Source organism: Trematomus bernacchii, unplaced genomic scaffold (assembly GCF_902827165.1).
Source record: "Trematomus bernacchii unplaced genomic scaffold, fTreBer1.1, whole genome shotgun sequence".
In the NCBI taxonomy this organism is placed as follows: domain Eukaryota; kingdom Metazoa; phylum Chordata; class Actinopteri; order Perciformes; family Nototheniidae; genus Trematomus; species Trematomus bernacchii.
Window position 1 is genome coordinate 12,781,750 of NW_022987714.1, and position 22,696 is coordinate 12,804,445.

At 40.7% G+C, this 22,696-nt stretch overlaps 1 protein-coding gene across 1 annotated transcript in view; it reads right to left on the minus strand.

Annotated features, from left to right (window-relative positions):
• cdh13 (cadherin 13, H-cadherin (heart)) overlaps window positions 1-22,696 on the minus strand; it is a 361,634-nt gene that overhangs the window by 112,315 nt on the left and 226,623 nt on the right. Inside the window, exon 8 of the mRNA XM_034141757.1 lies at window positions 16,207-16,385. Within this exon, the coding sequence (XP_033997648.1) occupies window positions 16,207-16,385 (179 nt within the window). The remainder of the gene's footprint in view (window positions 1-16,206; window positions 16,386-22,696) is intronic.

Genomic DNA, 22,696 nt, shown 5'->3' on the forward strand with positions numbered 1-22,696 from the left:
CTCATTAGCTTGTCCTACAGGCCCAAATATTCTATATATTTAACAAAAATAACTTTGCTGTGTCACTTTCTAATGTTACCAACCCTTAATTATTAATTACATTGAGCTATATTCATTAATTTCATTTTTTCACTTGCATCTTTTTTCTTTTTACATTTAAGTGCCATGGTGAGTAATGACACAGTGTTCATTTCTACCACAATCTCAGTGTCCAAAAAAATGGCTACCGGAGTTTATACACTCTAAAAAAAAATACACCGGCTCTACTTAAATAAATTGAGGTAACAATTTGCGTTGATCTTTTTCAGTATTTCCAATTTGATCGAATATTAAGTTAATCCGAGTACCCATTTATAATCTGATTAACTCAATTAGTTCAGTACTACAAACATAATTGCTTTCACTTTTAAAATCTTAATTAAGTTGAACCAACTTAATTTTAATTGTAAACATGGAGTGATATTAAGTTGCATTTTGTTTAATTTAAGCTATTGTAATTTATTTATTTATAAGTCCACACTACTCAAAAATGTCCATGCAAATTGTTACCTTCATTTGTTTGAGTATTAGAAACTCATTTCTTTGAGTCAAAAATAATATACACATTTAAGTTCCACTTTTTAACAGTTTATTTTAAAATGACCTTTTTATAGCAAATTTTCTCAAACATGAAATAAAAGTAAATACAACAATTAAAATAAATGCATTAACCTGCTTCAACGTTTTTAACATCTGTTTTAGGTAGTTTAGGTTAAGTATGTATATTAGCCCCATCAGCATCGCACAGGCTCTTGTCGCATCCGAGATTTGAAGGACTTCTGTTCCTTCAATCACTATTGTGTGAGTGTATTGAGTGTAGAAGTGATTAAAACACGCACATCATCTCGTGTGTGTGTGTGTGTGTGTGTGTGTGTGTGTGTGTGTGTGTGTGTGTGTGTGTGTGTGTGTGTGTGTGTGTGTGTGTGTGTGTGTGTGTGTGTGTGTGTGTGTGTGTGTGTCTTAGTAGACCATACATCTGTTCATAGTGAGTTTGTGAGTGACTTTTTTTTTTTACTCTATCAGGGTGCTGCTCTTATCTTTGCGGCCCAGAGGCCAGAGGACTTATCAGGCAAACATTCATCCATGCGGGTCACTGCCAGAACCCAGAGCTGCTCCATAACAGCTGGGCAATGGCTTTCATACCAACCCCCATCCCCAGGTTTGTACTCAGAAAAAGAAAGTCAAATATTGACTCTATTCCACTGAACAAACTTCAGAGGTAGTTTTTGTGGTGAAAGCTGTGTAGGACCACAAGCTTGCCGAAACCACGGGATACTATATCTCCAGCTTCCAGAAAGGGGGGGAGGTCTCTCCTGCTCTCTGCCCCTAGGCCTCACATGCTCTTTGAACACATGCCAATATATTAACAGTATTCAGAATGCCCATTTTGTGAGCTCATTGTGAATAAAGCTTATAATGCACCACCAGTGCCCGGCAAACTTGAAATAAAGAAGTACTATCGTAAGTCATTTAAAGAACAGTTGGACAATTTTTGAGATATGTTTATTTGCTTTTAAAGAGTTGGATGAGAAGATTAATCCCACTCTCATATCTGCAAAGTCAATCTGAAACCAAACTCAGCAACTGGCAAGCTTAGCAATAACACTGGAAAAAAAGGGAAAGCAGCTAGTCTGGTTCTGTCCACAGATAACATAATCTGCCTAGGAGCCATTTACTAATTAACACATTGTATCATGTTTAGTTAATCTCTGAAAGGGTAAAAACAAAATTCCCAGTTTCACTTGGGGTTGTGTGTCAAACCATTTTTTCGGACGGATGCCAAGAAACCAGCAAAGAGTCTGGGTTACTCCTGCAGGCTAACAAATGGATGTTATTTTTGAACATACTGAAGCAATGAGAAACGGCATGGTGGTTAGTGAGCTTACAGTAAGAGATAATGATAGGTGGTTACTTTTAGACAGCGCTATGCTAGTTTACACTGTTCCCATTCTTTATGCCAATATGAGGTAACTGTCTGCTGTACGGACATGAGCCTGCTATCAATGTTATTATGCAACTCTCCACAAGATAGTTCCAAAGTCTTGGACGTTTTTCTAAAATTATAGTACATTATTTTACAACATACAATGAACATAGATGGATTGAAATAAGGCAGTTCTCTTATAGCTTCATGTTCAAAACATGACATTACAATTGGGTCAGTTCAGGGATATTTTCACAGATTATCGATAATAAAGAAAATGGTAGCTGACAGTCCAAATTGATCTTTTGCTATTTATTTATTTATTGTTATTGTGGTCTTTTTTCCAACTCATCTGCAGCATCCTGTGGGATTCTGCTCAAAACATCTCAAGTAGACCTAGATCTAAGACAGAAAAATAAAACAAAGAATTCTTTGTATTTATTTCCAGGGAGAATAGTGCAATAGAGAGCGCAAACAGTGAAAAAGATGATGTTGGTTTGTGTGCATTCAATCCGCCTCAGACTGGCTACAAATAGATTAAACTAGACTAAACAGAAAGTGGCAGGACAGAACGTTTAACTCCCGCTTTGACAGGCAGTCGGCAATGGACTTAACACAAATACAAGCCAATTGACAGACTCCCACTGCGGGGCTTCACTAGGAAAATGACTGAATGACCTCCGTGCACATGCGGCAATTTGTGTCAATGCCAACTTCCTCTTGTCATTTCTTCTTTAACAGCAGAATAAAACTATTAACACTAATCCAAGCATTATACAATACTGTATGTCTCTATGGAAGGAGGCGGTGCAGATGGATATTCAAAGGGATCTATTAACCGTAAAACTGGCCACCTAAAAAAGAACCGCACTACCATAGCACTGTGTTTGCTTTAGCAGGGGCAATGAACCAAGCAGAATGTCATCAGCAAAGACACAGTGGCATGGTAGAGGAAACAATACAAAAGTACTCAGCACACAACGGCAAACTTTTCCAATCAATGCACTTTCTCATGACGACGAGGTGAAATTAATTCTCGCCTGAAGGGCTAATGTAGGGGGGAGGTTCACTGGAGAGTAAGAGCTGTTGACAAATACATTTTATCCTCAGGTCAATGAGGACGAGAAAAAATAAGGGGATGAAAGAGAATAAGTGAGGGCAGACAGCAGAGGGAAGGCTCGTGGAGAAAGAGACAGAGCGAGGGGAGAACAGACAGATAGAGAGAGGGAAGGATCCAGAGTGGGTAAGAGTTTTGAAGCTCTCTCTAAGCCTAATGACAGTGAAGCGTCACCAGGACCTCCTGACACCATGAAGCCTCACTTCCACTTAGCATAGACACCTTCCCTCCGAGCAGCGAGGAGTTGTCTCACCCTAATTATTTCGCGGTCCACCTGTACGCCTCACTCTGCTTGTCGCTCTCCTTCAGGTCTCGCCCCCCCCTGGCCTTCTCTCCCTCTTTCTCTCCGCTGCCCTTTCCACATACCTCCTAAGGACACCGGAAAAGTCAGAACTGTTCATTTTCGAAGATTACTCCTGAATTTTAAAAAGGTCTCAGGTTTTTTTTCTGTGTGCAAAGTAATTTGAATGAGCCGATATTCAATATGCATCTGTTGCAATTCCAGAGTTGTTTGTTATAGATCACTTGTGTCTTTTTAAATAGATGATTTGTGGGAAATAATATGAACTAAGGATTATTTCTATACACATAATGTAGTATTGTTATCCATAATGTTGATGTGTATGTTGGACTATAATAATCTAATCTTTATTGTTTATATTTTACTATAAAAGTACAAAAAAATATAGTTTTTAAACAACATTCATACCAGACTTACTGTGACTGCAAAAGACCATTTTGGTATAAATACATTTTTTAGAACATTTAACCAGCGTAAAGTGGAAAACATGGCCTTGTTGTATTAGCCAACCATATTATTAGCAGAACCAAAGCAACAAACCTGAAATATAATGTAGGAAATATAGCAATTTAGTAAAACACATCAATAAAACAATTTAAAGATGAATGGTCCACATTAGCCCCTAGCTCCAAGATTAATAAATGTCTCCGAATGCCACCAATCTTTTTGTCAGGCCCTACCTGCTTAGTAACTCCCCATATTTTCAATCTCTATATTCCTAGTTTAAATGCAAACCTGTAATAACGTTATAGTCTTCAAGCCCAACCCAAATGATCCCTGATGACATCACCAGGTTTATTTATGACTTAAGACATTTTCTGGTAGAATCACAAAATACATATATGATTCCCCCAGGCATCTTACTTCCTACAAAATTGAAAAATCATTAACATTGATGGACTGTTCCTTTAAGGAGATTATGTTACAGTCTGCATATTCTCGAGCTCAGCACCTAAAAGTTTTTATTTTGTCGTCTCAGGCCTAATTCTTTAATCACAGCTTGATGAGGGGCAATTCACCTCACAGACAGAACTTTCCCATCATCTGCCAGCTTCTTAAGTTTTTGACTTTGAACAGATTGTGTTGCTGCAGTACTTTCTACCCCTGTGCCACATTGCCATAAATAATGGATGTTTGAATAGTCATTACAGCACTCTGGGAGGCCAGGCAGGCTGGTACTGAATGTACACAGCAGAACTCATTCCAGATTACTTATCTGTCGTTTTATTTGCTAAAAAAAACAAAACATAATTTTAACCTCAAAAATGTATTTTTACAAAAGTAAGAATGTAAAAAACTAAATGCAATTTAAAATATATGATTGTTTTTCGGATTAACCAACTGTCATAGAGACAGGAAATAAAAAAAAATATATTTAGACTTTTGACTCAAAGCCATTTAGCCATCCATCCATCCATCCATCCATCCATCCATCTTCTCCCGCTTATCCGTGGTCGGGTCGCGGGGGTAGCAGTTCCAGCAGAGAGCCCCAAACTTTCTTTTCCCTGGCCACATCAACCAGCTCTGTCTGGGGGATCCCAAGGCGCTCCCAGGCCAGCGAAGAGATATAGTCCCTCCACCTGGTCATAGGTCTACCCCTTGGTCTCTTCCCAGCTGGACGTGCCTGGAACACCTCCCTAGGGAGGCGCCCAGGTGGCATCCTTACTAGGTGCCCGAACCACCTCAACTGGGTCCTTTCGACGCGAAGGAGGAGCGGTTCAACTCCGAGTCCCTCCCGGATGACTGAACTTCTCACCTTATCCCTAAGGGAGACGCCAGCCACCCTGCGGAGAAAACCCATCTCGGCCGCTTGTATCCGCGATCTCGTTCTTTCGGTCATGACCCATCCTTCATGACCATAGGTGAGGGTAGGAACGAAAAGGACTGAGAGCTTTGCTTTCTGGCTCAGCTCTCTTTTCGTCACAACGGTGCGGTAAAGCGACTGCAGTACTGCTCCCGCTGCTCCGATTCTCCGGCCCATCTCACGCTCCATTGTTCCCTCACTCGAGAACAAGACCCCGAGATACTTGAACTCCTTCACTTGGAGGCCATTTAGCATTAATTATAATTACTTTATTTGAAGGATTATCAACTTGTTAACAATTAAACTGTGTAATTAAGACATTTGTTAACTAATTATGATGTGAAAAACATACTCCAATTATAACTATGTACGAGACACTGGTAGTATTTTCAGTTTGTGAGTTTCCTGTCAAAATAAATGGGAAATTGACTGTACTGATATAGCGCTTCATCCACTCTGAACGACCCCTCACAACCCATTCATACAGAGCAGTGCCACTTGCTCTAGGGATCTAACAATAACACAAGTTCACTCACAGTTGGCCATGCCACCTGGAGCAACTCAGGGTTAAGTATCTTGCCCAAGGATACATCGACATGTTGACTGCATAGGCTGGGATCGAACCGACATCCTACTGGTTGGAGATGATCGCACTCCCTCACAGCCACAGTCGCCCCAGGATATGCTACTGGAGAGACTTACTCTAGAACAATGTTTCTCAAACTTTTTTATACCAAGGACCACTTAACCAATAAAAAAACACTCGCGGACCACCTAACTCCACAAATATCCCAAAACACATCGTTTTTCTAGAACAGATTACAAATCGCCTGAAAATGGTACAAACAAGTGGCAACATGTGTGATGAAGGTGTTGCGCTCGGCTATATCATGCAATCGAAGGTGAAACTTAAGCTCACTCCATTGCGGAGATATTTCCGCGAGAGTGCGGAAAACTTAAATAAATAAATGTATTTCAAATGTGAAATTTTACCAATATACTCACGGACCACTAGGGGGCGCTCACGGACCACCAGTGGTCCGCGGACCACACTTTGAGAAGCACTGCTCTAGAACAAACTACCACAGCGGCAGTTTTGAGTACTTTGCCATTTGTTTATATTTCTGTTTGTTTGTCGATAGATTTTTTCTAAGACGTAAGTAAGTAGGAGCAAGCAGGAACGCAACTGGCTGGATTTGGCGTTACATCGCAATGGTCTGATGGTTTCTGATTGACTCACACTTCTTATTTCTATCCACTCCTATTAATCAATTTGTCGTACCTTCTTCCTCTTTATCATTCCTTCCTCTTGGTGTATTAATTATCGCATTATTTGTACCTTTATCCCTCATTTTCTCTCACTCTATTTCTGTAAGCGAGCATCTCATCTGCTGTTCCTGTGAATACAATCTTCCTCCTTGTTGTTCTCTCAGGTCCCAGGCTCACATTGACTACTGTCAGTGAGACTCAATTAAAGCAACGGGAGGGAGAAATAAGATTAACAACACACACTCTTACCCACAAAGCCCATGGGGCTCAATTTATCTTGAGGAATGTGCATCTTTGAAAAAAAAAACTGTGATTGACACCTCTAACCTTCATTGGGATGTAATCTTCATCTTTAGCACTCAGAGATCTAATTAATTACGGGAATCTCATTTCCTCACTAATGCAACTGGACAGAGGCATGATAGAAGAGGAAGGGTGGGAGGGAGGAGGAGGACGGATCGAGATGGAGGGGGGGAAGCAGAGGAGCCGTATTTCATCAATGCCTGTGAACGGTTTCCACCTTGTTCATTTCAGGGAAGAACAAGAGAGCGTGAGGTGAGTAGGGTTCACACCAACCACACTGTATCGATTCCAGCTGCCAGGACTCTGGCTACTGGCCATCACATAAGGACACGCCACGGCAACACTCTTTATAATGGGATCTCTTGGTAATGTACTGAAGTGTTTCACTTTCTTTTCTGAACTTTTCTTTTCAGCGTCATCTTCAAAAGTATTGGTGAGGAAATGTTATTTTATTCTTATTGGGTTTGTATTATTTCTGCATTACAATGTGTGTAAATGTAACTCCTTTACAGGTCATTTACACTTATGGAGTGACTTAAAAAGAAAGAAAAATATAGTTGTGGATTCATGCACCTTAACCACGTTTTAACCTTGGCTTGTTTATCTTATGTAGTAAATGCATTGTCACTGTGTCTGAACAGCAACTAGAGAGGGTGTTAGTTAAAGGGCTGTTCTTAAGAACGACTCTTTTAAGCAGCTTAAGTGTTGAACATATATGGGTGGTGCGCAAGCCTTAGATACATTTGTCTATGAGGGAGAAGCAGTAGATTACGTTTAAATAATTTTTGAATAAGTATATTTTTTTTGAAAAGGTTGAAAACACATTTTAGAAGCTTAGGACTCTTCAAACATGTCTGGAAAGTGACAAACTATGTTATAATAATACTTAAACCAAAATGTGTATGTAAACCTGCAGTATACCGGTAATCTACATTAATCCGTCATTTTGTTTTTTGTCATCATCTCTGAGTAATGTGTTTATGTCTCACAATAAAATTATTTTCAAATCAAAGTTTATTTTCGTAATTAATTATTCTGAACTTCTGAACTGAAGTCTTCTGGATCATTTCCATTGTTAATACAGTCCCCAACTGAATTAATTTTAGCAGTGAGAAATATTTCAGATATTGAGGGCACTGGAGACCATCAACACAGCCACAGCCACACACACACACACACACACACACACACACACACACACACACACACACACACACACACACACACACACACACACACACACACACACACACACACACACACACACACACACACACACACACTTCATGCACTAGCTAAATTAAAACAGAAACACAAATCAATCTCCAAAGATCATTGTGTTAATCATCAGCAAAACTCTCCATTTGGCGAGTGACAACTGCCTCCGTCCTCCCTTCACAGCATCAGCAAACAGATGCAACAGGGTATAGGAAAACTCTTTGCCTATTTTTGTTGTGTAAAAAGACCCATGAATATTTTTCACACTACTTTTCACGTAATTCATGTATATACAGTAGGTGTTCTCATAGATATACCCTTCTGTATCTTTAAATTACTACCACACAACTCTGAAGGCTACAGATATGGTTGAAAAAATACCTCGCTGGGCGGTGAATACAGAGGGACTTGCATTCTTTGCTGCTGCTTTGAATAAAATCACTATCCAGTTTGGAAAAAAACGTTTCTTTCTCTGCCTCCGTGAACCTTCCCCAGTCGCCATTAAGCTCAAGACTGGAGGCTGCATCTCTTGGAAGATATACCACGTACACTTCAGTCTCTCTCTGATTCATGTCCTTCCTTTGAGCCGCCTCACAAACTCTAATGCACCTCTTCCTCTTATCCACTCCAAATCTTCTGGGCCTTCTTCCTCCGACCAAACTCGGCTGCATCTCTCTCCACCAGGCTCATCTAGTTGCACTATTCCAATCTCCCGATCATAATAGGGGAATGAAAGGGAGTTTATAAACTGAAGTGCACATCAGATCTGCTGTAATGAAATCTTATCAATGTGTTCCCCGTGCTGTATTATTTGCATATAAATGGCATAATATAATAACTCTCTACGGCCTCTACCTGGGAGGAGTAAATATCTCTGTCTGCTTTGTCTCGTCGCTGTGACACACGGAAACGAGACGCTAATTGAAGAGAGGAAAGCATCTTTATGTGACGACTGACATTCAATTATGTTTGGGGGATCAGATTAGGTGGTGCCCCCAGAAATGTTTGAAAACAACATTTTGCAGAGAGGCAACTCTGAAGGCAGCCGAGGATGTAATTTGAATGGCTGTTTGAGGCCGGCGCTGAATGGCGCTGCTCTGAATGGAATCACTATGCTATGACCTGCAAGTAATTGGATGTCCAGAGTGAAGTGTTGACAGAGAAGCGGAGGCGAGGCTGACAGAAACAAAAAAGCTATAGACTATGAGGCAGGGAAGACAAAGAAAGAAAATAACACAAAATGAAAATAAGTGAGAAAACAATGTAATGAACAGGCTCAACGAGCGGAAAAAATAGCGATTAAAGGGAGGGGTGGTTGCAACAATCAAAGTGCAGGAAAATGAATGCAGCTCAGAACCTGCCAGAGCTTCAGTTGTCATTCATCACAGAGTATAGGCGTGTAGCCACTCCGGCCACCGAGCCAAATAAGCCATTAGAGAGGATAAGCTTTCTTATCAGGCAAACGCTGTCAGAAAGCACCGCCAAGGTCACACTAAACAAACACCGGGCCACTTTACTTACAGCCAACATTACATATGATACTGCTGATCAAAGATAATTACGTACATTCATCCGTCTACCTGTCACTCTGGATTTGTTCTAGTTAAGCATATACGAGCAGTGAAGGCATTTACAGTGCGCACGACAGGATAGTCAATCTGTTATACACAACACATGTCCAAGATCACTCGCTGACAGATGATGTGCGTGCCTCAACAAAGGAAACCACCTTGCCTGTCAACAAAGATTATTTTTTACGTATGGCTGCATATATTTAAATGAAGAATGGGGCTTTTGTCAGACTGCAGTGGCATATCTGTTTCTACAATTGATGGTTTAGCACCGCTATTATGGAAATTGCCTTCAGGTATAAAAAAAATATATATACAGCATATTTGTACTGTATTGGTTGTTAAGATGAGCGAAATGTAAAAGTTCTGACAACCGTTCTTCATAGAAACTAGTCAAGTTAAAAGAAAGTTGCGGCTTTACCTGATTGAATATAAACACCACAATCCCGCCCCACACACTCCATTTTATCTCCATGTAATTCACCTTTGTCGAACATGGAAGGGGATAGAGGGGTCGGACGACTCTATCGATTGGCTATCCTTAGCAGTGACAGCTCCCAGATTGGCCAGAGAGCATTAGAGAGTCAGAAAGTCACACTGCCATTAGCAGTCTGTCCTCTCTGGTTACAGCCTGCCTGCACACAGACACTCCATAGACTGAAATAGATCACAATGATTGGTGTGTGTGTGTGTGTGTGTGTGTGTGTGTGTGTGTGTGTGTGTGTGTGTGTGTGTGTGTGTGTGTGTGTGTGTGTGGCACCGACAGATGTCTGTGTCTGCGTCTGTCTTGGAAATGTGATCACTCTATAACAGTAGATTTAAATATATTCCGCATTAAGCCAATAACCTTAGCTCTCCTGTTTCATTTGTCTTATTTAGTCTGTGTAATAACCTCTCTGAACACCCCATCCTCAGCTCTACATTAACACATCTATCACACATTTCTGTGTGTGTGTTCTAGCATATTTTTATTCATTATTTAATCAGCACAGTATAAATCACAATATATGAATGAAACGACTGCAGAACATGTATTGTACACGTGTTAGTTTGAAGATTCATGCCAGTTACGAGTTACTATACGGCTTGTAAGGAATGAATCGCCTGAGTACACCTGAGCACATTCAGAAGAGCCTTGTTATTTTGTAGACTAGAGGGAAATTTACCATGCTCCCTGCCTGCCTGCCTCCATCGTTCCTGCTATCCTCACTTCTTTTCTGATTCACAAGCCTGTGTAAAGGATGTACTGTACTGCTGTGACAATGCGATGTGGTGCATGAACGCACACTTGACTGAGGAGACTAGGGTTTGACTGATACAACAGCCAGCTGAGATATTGGGATTATTGCCAGTTTGATGAAAGGGAATACAGTACAGGTGTTTTTTGTTGCCATGTTTGACTCCTGGCTGAGCTAATAGGACTGCTAGCTGTATGGCTAACCACTCAAACTAGCCATTTTTTTCTTCCTGGTCATAGTGACGTAACGGTCATAGTGACGTAACGGCTCCGCGGATTGGTCCAATCCTCACACACACACTCACTCAGCCTTATCTTTTCTCAGCCGCGGCTCTGCGGATTTCCGCACACACACACTCACACAGCCTGGCTGTGAATGTGTGTGGTGTGTGTGTGAGTGTGCTCAGGCTGAGTTCTGCGGTGTCCCCACGCAGCAACCAGGAAACGACACCAGTAATCAAGCTCACACTGTCCGCTCCTCGAGCCTCGGAGCAGCGAGCCCCGCAACGTCCCGCCAACACGGCACCCAGACCCCACGCAGCATTCTCATCTGTTTGTCATTACTGGTGTCATTTTCTGGTTGCTAACAAACGCCATTGTAACACTCACTGATGTTCCGCTGTAACGGTGGTGGACTCATCAGAACAGAGTGGGCGAGCTGACCAATCAGAGCACAGTGGGCTCACAGGGAGGGTGGGGGCAGGAGCTCCAACAAGCCGTTTAGGACAGAGAGTGAATACACATACTATACAGAGATGCTGTATGAGAAACCAATGTGAGTTTGGAACATTGAACAATGTAAATCTATTCTAGTAGACCTCAACAATGGAATTATGATCAGTAGAAATGGCCAAGACATGGGACCTTTAACACTTGGAACCCCCAAGCTGAATCATCTCATTTGACCGCTAGCTGTATGGCTAACCATGCTAACGGCAACTAAATACAGTTAGCAAGAAGTGTTACAAGAAGTGTTCACACCTTCCTTTCACCAGTCAAATGTATTCCCTGTTATACCCATAAACAAACGTGTTGGTTAGTTAAATACAAGAAAGCATATGCTTCTTATATTTTGTTATATTTTCTAAATCAATTTTAACTCCTCTTTCTACAAAACATTGAATAATTGAAATTATATTGTGTGAAGTTAGTGTGCATGTGGTTGCTACACTGCAACAGCTTCAGCTCATAAGTAGACATTTTCAGATGTACTAAGAAAACAGGTGGAGATGAAGGTTTTTGTCTGGAAGACAGATGATTAAGAGAGATTTCCATGTGTATCCAGTGAAAGCTATTCACTTTGTCTTTTCAGACTGACAACATAAATGGCCCCATCCCACCAGCAATATTGGCTTTTAAAAATTACAGCCTGCCATTGATCCAACAGCAATGTGTGTCAGAAAAATATAAGACAGTGAGGTGAGATATGTCCAAAGTGAGGAGAAAAACAGAGCAGTGGTATATTGTACATATCAAGACAGGATTTTACGCCAAAGAGATTACTTACTGATTTAAATGTGACAGAATTGATTTTCCAATTTTCACTGGATTGCTTTCTGCCTCCCTGTGGTAGGTGAGGTGTCTGTCCAAACACACTAAGAGCTCGACCTGAATAATGTCTGTGGAATTTGGACAAGTGAGGTGCAACGTTCGGGCATCTCTCACGTTGTCTGTCTTCTCCCTCTGCTTCCTCTTTGTATTGTTGTGTCAACCTCCCTGTCACACATGTGCTGGATTAGCTGTTTTTACTATACCGTGCATGGCAGATGGAATCGATGGGTGTCATGCCAGAGCCATATTTATGAGAATGTGCTGAAGTGGCTGGGTTTAAATCTCTCCAGACCTAGAGAAGGACAGTTTAAAACGTATGCCTTCTGCACTTCCATCTGGCTCTGCTGACTGCCTGTGCTTCTGAAGAGGTCCAACTTTTTCTCTGTTTTTTTTGCTGCATTGCGGATTGACTATTGCTTAAATCCCTGAGGAATTTTCCAAAAAATCCGCAACACTAATAAGTTATTGCAATGACGGGGATGAGGGGAATATATATTATACAGCTCTTAGGTGGCCACATCTCCAATCATATAAATACCAAAGAGAGGTGGAATCACAGGCATGGATTAGTCATGCTGTATCTGTTACCTATTTAATCGAGAGAAAAAAACCGGCCATATTGGATTTGACTTCTTGGCTCTGATATGAAAGATACAAATCATACAAATCCTTCAAGAAGGACATTTTGACATGAAGATTTGTGTGAGTTGCTGTAGAACACAAATGAGTTTGCACAGCAGAGGAAAAATAAGAATAAAACACTGAAGTCTGGGAGGTCCGTCACAGCAGTGATTCTTGAGTGAAAAAACGTAAAATCAACATGAAAAGCCTCAGCTATCAAATGCTTCTAATGGTTTTCTATAACTTAGAATATGTTTGCGCTTTTGCACTGACACTACTACAACATTGTCAGACTTATGATGGGCATTGGAAAGAAGGGTCAACGTGTTTTTGACTAACTTCACGCTCAATTTATTCATATTTTTAAACCTTTCAAGCCCAACCAGCGCTAGGTCAGATCACTGTAGGCAAGTAATCAGACATTACACAGCTCCCTCTAGAGCCCAGAACAGCATAGATAACTTTTAATATGCCTGAAGAGCTGTAAACAGCTGTGTCAAATCAGTGGAGAATCACTTTACAGCCTCATCCAATGCATCAAATGCTGGTCTCAAACAAACGTCTTCAACACGTCAAACAGTTAACCCTTGTATGGTGTTCGTGGTGTTTTCATTATTTAGCTAAAGAAAAATGATATGATAAATTATTTGTTCAAACTCACACTCAATGGCCTTGGCTCATTTTCTGTGAAGAACAGAACACATTTTCAATGACCACCCACTGTACACCCCCCCTACACATGTATATTACATACAGAATGTTTGGGTCCTGGACCCAGGGCGTGTGTGTGTGTGTGTGTGTGTGTGTGTGTGTGTGTGTGTGTGTGTGTGTGTGTGTGTGTGTGTGTGTGTGTGTGTGTGTGTGTGTGTGTGTGTGTGTGTGTGTGTGTGTGTGTGTGTTTCTGCCCCTGCCATTCCAGCACAAGGTTGCAACATTGTTGATACATTCAAGCATGGACACCTGTCTGCTCTCACATTCCCGCATTATGTCTTACGGCAACCAATGTTATTTTTTTCATACTCTATCCCAGCTGCACATTTGGGGCAAGACACAATAAATAAAGCTTCGCCAGTTTGGGTCCTTATCACAGCTGATCAAGATGGCCAAACGATTCTCTGCTCAGAGGGCCTTGCAAATGATTTTGGAAGAGAGATAACCATTTGATGATGATGTAGAGGAAGAGGAAGAGGTTTCAGAATGTGAGGATCACATTTCTGAGAATTCTGAGTCTGACAGTGACTTTGAAGAAGAGGATGAGATTGAGCATCAGCTAGTTACAAAAAAATGACGAGCCACAGGACCAGCCGGTCAGCGGGCAAAAATCCAGTAGCACTTTAATTCATTAATGTGATCTAACAAATATTAACCATATATGCTGTTTTGCTTGTAATTGGGATGAAGTAAACATCTGTTGAGTATTTTAACATAAAATAGTTTGATTGTGTTGAATTGAAGCCCAAAAAGGCAGCGGGTCCACCAGACCCATGAACACTGGCTGAGTAACAAAAATATGAACACCACACAAGGGTTAAACCATTCCATATCTGTGCATCAAAACAGATGCAAATCTGACAGGCACAGGTGTTAGCAGTCATGTCCAGACCGCTCCCAATAAAATGTAGTTCAAATAATGTGCCTGGACAAACCCAGTGCATATGCCACCTAATGTGCTTATTAAATCAACAAAGTAAGTACAATAATGAAACTTGACCTCCAATTTTATTCTCCTGATTTATAAAGATAACTGACTCTGGACTTAGGTCTTGGTGACTCTGAAGGACTTACTAATAACTTCAAGAGTTTATCGTCTATGGAGAATAAAGTGATAGGAATAATCTGCTTGTTCTAGAGATTTATTGAGGTCACAAACAGGCTGACAATTTGGCTCTGTGCCTTCTTAAAAAAGCAGTTAACTGCATATTCCAACTCCAGACTGTTCGTGATTGTAATACATTTAGGATGCAGTTGGGCGGACAAGTGCTGTTTTTGTGTTTCTATTTTCTCTTCATTTATCGTTTGAAATATCCTGGAATTGATAAGCTCCAAAAGACTCATACAATCTCTCCACACAAAACCAGCAGCGACAGTGCTCACTGCATTGATTACATCTAATTTCACCGTACTTTTAATCAATTACGCCTCTATTAAACAGTTTACTGTAGCTTGGGGAACGGCTCGTCAGGGCGGTTAGACGCCCTGGTTCGAGCAGTTCCGGATGGGAGGTTTTCAGCCAGGCTTGTTGGACACTACCAGAGCCGGCGGATGAGTGTGTATCACCTCAATTAAACTATGCGCTAAGTGTCTGACAACAGCTAATATTCCTCTTCCACCAGCGAAGCCAATCGATGTTCTGGCTTTCGTCACACTGCTGAAAAAGCAATCATCTCGTTGTCTCGCTCCCGTAAGACGGAGAAATTGAGAGACACTCATCTGGCTTCTGCGGATGCTTATTGGAATGCACCAGCGCTTTTTCTCTCAAAGACACACACATAAAGTGGAGAATACCACACACACACACACACAAACTGTAGATACACACTAATGGCGCATTTCCACTACAGCGCGGAGCTCGCTTTAAGCGCGTTTTTGGTTGTGTTTCCACTTGGCGTAGTTCCGGCTAGCGGGTACTATTTCACAGTTTTTCTGGCCCCATAAAATCGAGGTTCTTTACAACCAGGCTGAGTCGGGCTGAGTATGCTAAACTAGAGAGAGAATCGCTGGCAAGGGGGCTACAACTACAACAAAATGAACATATTTGACCGTGATTGAATTGTAATACACGTTTCAAAATGATGCAGAAGTAACAACATACTGATACCGGTTAGTAAAAACCATGAATTAATGCATTGACAGACGGCGGGCCAAAAACCTTTTAAAATGCGTGTTTTCTAAATGGAGATCGACTAAGCTAACGCAGTATATGCTCCGACCGTCCACACTCACAACAACGGCCTATACAGACATAAATAAACCAGCGACTGTATTCACCATGAGCCATACCGAGCGAGGCCGAGTTAGGCCCTGTAGTGGAAATGCGCCATAACTTCAGCCTGAAAGCATTAGTGATGTGTTGAGAAAGAGTGGATGTACCCAGAAGCTGCAGCTCAAAAATGGCAAGTGGCTTGTGACAAGAACCTGTCCAGCTGAGAGTCTCTCTGATGGTCCTTCTCCAAGTGGCACACTCAGAACAAAGCAACACAACATACACACCCACACACACAAATATGCTCACGTTTGCCAAGTCTACCAACCTCTCTGTCAAGTAACGTGTGGGAGATGACAGTGACGATGTCGCCTCGTTCTGGATTGATGTAGAACATGGTTGGGGAGGGCTTGTCCGGCGACTGCCTGACGATGTTGTAGCGCAACGCCGCGTTATCGGTGCCTGGGTCGTCAGCGTCAAACGCCGTCATTGTCATCACCGTGGTTCCTGGAGGAGACAGGAAAAGACAGTTTTGAGTCTGAGCTCACACTTACTTGTCATAGTGGATATGTGAGCGAGGATTCTAAAAGCTGGTGTTGTGAACTAAATATTTTAGGAATAAAACAACGTTTTTGAAGATACAGCAGGAGTTCATTTTTCTACTCTGAGATTGATTCATTTTTGTATTGTTCAAACGACACATGAAGGGAAAAAAAGCTCCTGAAATAAATCTCAGGAATGGAACTAATGGAACAGGTTAAAGTGTCACACTCCTTCAAAAAGTATGCTAATTTTGACATTTTGTATTTCAAAAGATTTACATCCCAAAGGTTATAGATGCATGTTTTAAACTAGAACAAATCCAATAATTTATGAACACATGTTCATGCTACCATGGTTTAGCCAAGACAATCAAAGTGAGGATGGGTTGTTGTTCTACATAATATTTAATATGTAATATACTATGTGGATACTAAACTAGAGGCATGGCCATATACATTGTGCCATGTAGATTGAAGACATCTTATTGGTAAAATGCTTTATATCTATATGCATGCCAGTGAAGATAAATCTAGTCAGTTCTGTCATGGGTTAAACATGGATGTGGGAAATTGTTATATGGGTGTACGCATGTATGTGTGTGTTTCTGCACAGTATGTGTGCACTGGACAGGTAAGAAGCTGCTGTTCTTAAAGATTGGAATATTAGATTTTTTGGGTCTGCTAGTGAGGTGGCCAAAGGGTGTATGTGTATCGTACACTTACACCGTTCAAGGAGCTTTGTTTTTGTTTGTTAGTCTAGGGAAAAACTATCAATCAATCAATCAAATGTTATTCAATTAGCCAAATATTACAAATTATACTTTTATCTCATGGGGCTTTACAGTTTGTACAGCATCAACACCCGCTAAACTTTGAGCCTTGCATCATGCAGAGAAAAAGAGAGCAACAGAGTAGCGCTTCTGAGCTATTTCCATGAAATTTGGTGGAAAGGTGTGGCATAGGCTAAAGTTCCAAAATATGTTTTTGAGCGGGTCAGAATTACGTGGCGGATACGCAAATGATGTTTCACACAGGGCATTTGTGCTGCAATTATGTTTTTTGGGAATAATGAGAAAAATTACTCTTTCACATGAACGTCCCCACAAGCCAGAACATCAACTATCAACATTTTGTTTAAAGGCTCTGAGTTATAAAATACAACAGATCTTCTTTGTAGCGTCCATGTTGTTTCCAAATAACGAATTATGGCTCATGAACACACCAAGTCAGAAGATCAACCTTTCAAATCGTGACATTTTAATCCATCTTTCTCTGCAGTTGAAAGGAAGGATGCACTATTTGATGTAGCCTATGATGGTTTAATGTTTGTCTTCGCAGAAATAAGTTATCTTTGCTGTGTTATCCTCAACATTTTCATTGAATATGAATGAGTAAGAACTATTACACATATATATTTGATCGAATCAAATTGTGTTTGGAGATGAGAGCAATCATGGCAGCAGATGTATGAGAAGCGCAATTTAGAACTACAGATAGCCGCTTTAAAAAGTGAGCCTTTCCCAATTATGTGTTTTCTCCCTCCTGTCAGCTCTAACAGCACGGTGCATTTTATTTGGTAATGGGAACAAAAATGGAAAACCTGCCTGCCGCAGCTGAGCTGAAATAGGAGGCAATCCTTGACACACACTCAACCATCCATCTCTCTCTCCTGTCAATCATGAGACACGCACATTCACCAGGACGCACTCAATCCTCACATACAGGGAAGTACAGACACAAGCGCAGGGATATATCCAAGGTTTCAGGCACACACTCTCACACACAGACCATGTAAGGTCGTTTCAATTCTGAGTAGTGTTTTTCATTGCGGGCAGAAGTGTCTATAAACTGCATCTCCATCCAGTACTTCATGGCCTTGATGTCACCAGCTTTCAGTCAGGCACCTCTGGTTAAAATATCACCGGCTGAATAACTGTTCAATTTGTCAAAGCTCTAAGTTTGGGGAGATATGTCACCGCAGTCTGATGAGACAATGTGTCTGGGACACAGATGGATAGGAAGTCTGGAAGTATTTGTGTGTTTGTGTGATATAAATTGAAATTGATGTATTTAACTGGTGTGGTGTCATTTTTTATTGGAAACTGTTAAGAACTATTATCAGTAGATAATACAGATGCACTGTAACTCTAAAATGCTTCTTCTTCTGCTTTCAGTAATTTCTATCTATATTGGAGCTGGTATTTTATTGTTAAAAGTCCTGCCTTAGTTACCTTATAAGACCCTGATACTTTTATTTTGTGAAAGGATTAAGCCCACTGAAGTTATGTGTTTTCTGGCAAGAAACCCCCTTGTGATTTCCTTCTTGACCCACATACTTAACAAAACATTTTCCTAAGCACCAAATAGCAGCACTGCGTAGCACGGCTCATAAACATCGATTTATTTTCATGCTTCGCCTTAATACCCCGCAGTACTTTGCCACAGTGCATTAGTCGAACCATTCAAATAAGACACAGAAAGGGCTACTGGAAATATGCAAAGTCTACGTTAAATAATGGTGGCTTAGATCCAAACATCTTTAGTCCAGTTGGAGGTAATGAGGGGCAGAGAGGTGTGGGTTTTATCCCCTTGGCATTTGCATTCCAAGGTGAACCATTAATGGTTAAGTAAACCAGTAATCCTTCCTCTGCAGAATAATTACAAAGTCCCATCTCCTTCATTACCGATACTCTGTTCCACTTCACACTTCTGAAGCCACACTCTTAAAGATGACTCAGTGAGGTTGCGCATAAACACACATGGTAGCACACACAGTTTTGCACAGTGACACACCAACCAGTGGCAAATTAGTGTTAAAACGGTGACTAAATTAGTTATCTTGAACAGATCTCAGTGAATTATGTTTCCATTGCACTGGCTAACCGAGGTTCCTTGAACGCAATGCAATCCTATTACATGTTTTATGGGATATCAGCCCTCTCAATCGTCACTGTCTTCATCAGATACCATAATTCCACTCACAAATGAGTATCATGTAGCCAATACAACAGGGCATCAGCAGTAATCATCTTACATGATAAACATCCAGCATTCTGTAATGGGACAATGGGGCTGGGTATAACAGCCACACTGATGTATGCCGTGATAAATCTTAACATGACATCATGGGGCCGGTCAAGGCTCAATCAATCCTAACTGCATTGGATGTTTAGATGGTGGGATGGATGTGAAAACACAGGACTGCCATTACCTCGCTATCACTTCCATCTGCCGTGCTGCTGGATGACACCAGCTCGGAGTCGGTGAAAAGCGATACAATAAAGATGGAGACGGCAGAGAGAGAGAGACTCCAAATCATCCAGTGATAATGAAATGATGTAATGTTCGGTGAAAAAAAAGAGAAAGAAAAGCAACAAAGAACCGGGCTATGAGGTAAAACATCAACGATCCAGACATTAAAAGACACGATGACTGACAGAAAACGCACACATACACATGTTTTGGATTGATTTCGTCACAGGGTGCTGTTGCCGATAGCTAACTCCAATATCTTTCTCAAACACCAAGGGAAATCAGCAGGGGCCATCACATATGTGGGTGCCACCAGGGAGCTGACACCGTGTGAAGAGCCAAGATGAGGCAAGAGACCATAGACAAGATTTTCTTTTAAAAAAGGGTAAATGTGATTCTAGTTCAGGTTCGAGGCTACAATGTGTGTGCACATATTGTATTTGTGTCACAGTGTATCGGCGTGAGGGTGAGTGATGGGAATTTTATTTTAAATGATTCAACATGTGCGATGGATGTTCCAAAAGCTGAAATGGGATTTATATTAATCAGACTCAAGTGAGTGAGAAAGAGTAAGAGCTGACCTGTTCTATTCTCAAGTGCGAATGAGATCAAAGGGAGTTCAGAAGTGAATCATCTCATCCACTAGCAATAGTGTGGAGATCGTACATGAAGATGACTTACAAGCACATAATCATAAGGAAAAGAAAGCAGTGGTAGCAGAAGTGGGGAGAGAAACAGAAATATAAAATAACAAATTAGTGTATACTAGAGACTACTGAATTTCCAACACTTTTTCAGGAGCTTAATGCTGCGTTCACACCGGACGCGATGCGAATATTCGCTTCGCTCTAATCGCTCCTAACGCATCGCTCTAAACGCTCAAGTTTCACCGCGGCTGCCAGCTGTGTTTATTCGCATCTTTCAAACAAGACGCCCTGGCTCGGGGGCTACAACTACAACAAAATGAACATATTTTACCGTGATTAAATTGTAATACACGTTTCTAAATGATGCCGAAGTAACAACATACTGATACCGGTTAGTAACAACCATGAATTAATGCTTTGACAAGTCTGCAGACAAGACGGCAGGCAAAAAACCTTTTAAAATGCTTGTTTTCTGAATGAAGATCGGGTCCACCAGGCTAAGCTAACGTTGTATATGCTCATTCCACACTCATATCAACGGCCTACAGACATAAATAAACCAGCGACTGTATTCACCATGACACAGACAGTCTGTGGTTTGTACTTGTTTAACTTTTGTCTAGTTTCTGAACAGATATGAGGAGCTGTGAGCTCTGTGTGCTAACTGCTAACAGCTAACGGCTGATGTTGTGTGGTTGAACGTCAGTGACGGCAGGCTGAGATCCTCACCGCTGATTGGCTTCCGCGAGAACGCGTCACGTGAATTTGACGCTCGAGTTGAAAAAATTGAACTCTCGCGTTTAATGCGGCACCGTTCAATCGCCTCAATCGCGTGATTCGCACCACGTCCACCGCTTCATGCCCCACCGTCGGAGCGAATTTGCGTCTGTCCGCGTCTCTGCATTGACGAGCCATATATTCTTTTTACACTTTTAGTATGTAGCCATATTAAGATTCTACATAATTGGATATATAATATTTGACAATGTGTAAAGTTTGTACAAGGTTATTTGTATGTAGAGGCATTTATGGATACCATAGTGTCAAATATGGGAGGAGGCTATACAAAAAGACAAAAGTCGAGTGGTTTGTCAAAGTCAAAGGGTTCAGTATCAATGGTAAAGCATATATGGTCCATTAACTGCCATTAAATAAAACACTTATTGATGGTTGTTGTTACAAGAGACAGGTTTCTACATTTCAGCCACATTCGGCAGAGTCTTGGTTATTTTTAATGAGCTTTGCCTGTACTTGTGTTTTTGCTCTTTCTTTATCTCACCGTAACATAAGCGGGGTTCTAAACCTAAATCTGTGACGGTTGTATTGCCACCACTGTCAATAACCTCTGATCAAACTAGAATAGTCCTCAACTCATTACTATTAACTAAGCAAGAAAGTGTTTTGTTCTGTACTTAAACTTTTTATGTTGCATATTTGGTAATGAATATTAATGTCATCATCTTTAAATTAACAAACAAGTTTCAAGGGGCTTTAACATATGTATATGGGAACCTTCTTTGTAGCTCTCAATTCAGCAACACACACTTTTTTTTGCAAAAACTATTTTTTAGTAATATAACATTATTTCTCCCCTCAGGTGCCTTCTGTTTTTACTAAATGGGCCTAATAATTAAAACCATGTTGAAAACATATGCAGCGTGATGCATGGTTACGACACCCTAGAGTGATAAATCCCCTGAATAAGATATTCAATAATAATAAAACAATAAACACTTATACTTTCTCCAACTTTTCTCCCATTTTTGTTTTTCAGTAAAGTATTAGATAGCTTTAACTCTTTAAGTCTCAGTATAAATAAAGCAATCATACCAATCATTTTCCCAGCAGACATTTGACCAATTTTCCCTTAAATTATGTTTAATATTTTCGAAAGAAAAAATAAATTAAAACAGATGGAAGTGAAAACCACAACCAATTCTGATTACAATGGATTCTTCCAAAAAATATAAATGCTTGCTTGGACAACAAACTAAACGTTTTTGCGCTCTTCATCACAATGCATTGTTGATACATAGTTTCACACAGGCAAAGAATGGGCCTCTTTGAGTTTCATTCTTTGTACTCCCACTCATGTCTAAAATGAGTATTGTTGTCAGCTGTAAACACATGCAGTCTTGTCTATTAAGTAGTAAGGTGTATAGTATATTTGGTGATGCCTCTTTCAGCAGACAGACTTGACTGAATGCTTTATTGTACTCTGTTTACGCTGTTTGCCTGCCTTTTGCTGACACTCCAAAACTCTTCAGTGATTGGAAGCCAATCTGTCAGTTTGCCTTTTGTTACACTTCTCATTACAAAGAGATGATTTATACAAATCAGATTTTCTTCAAATCAAATCACTTCATGCTCGCACAGT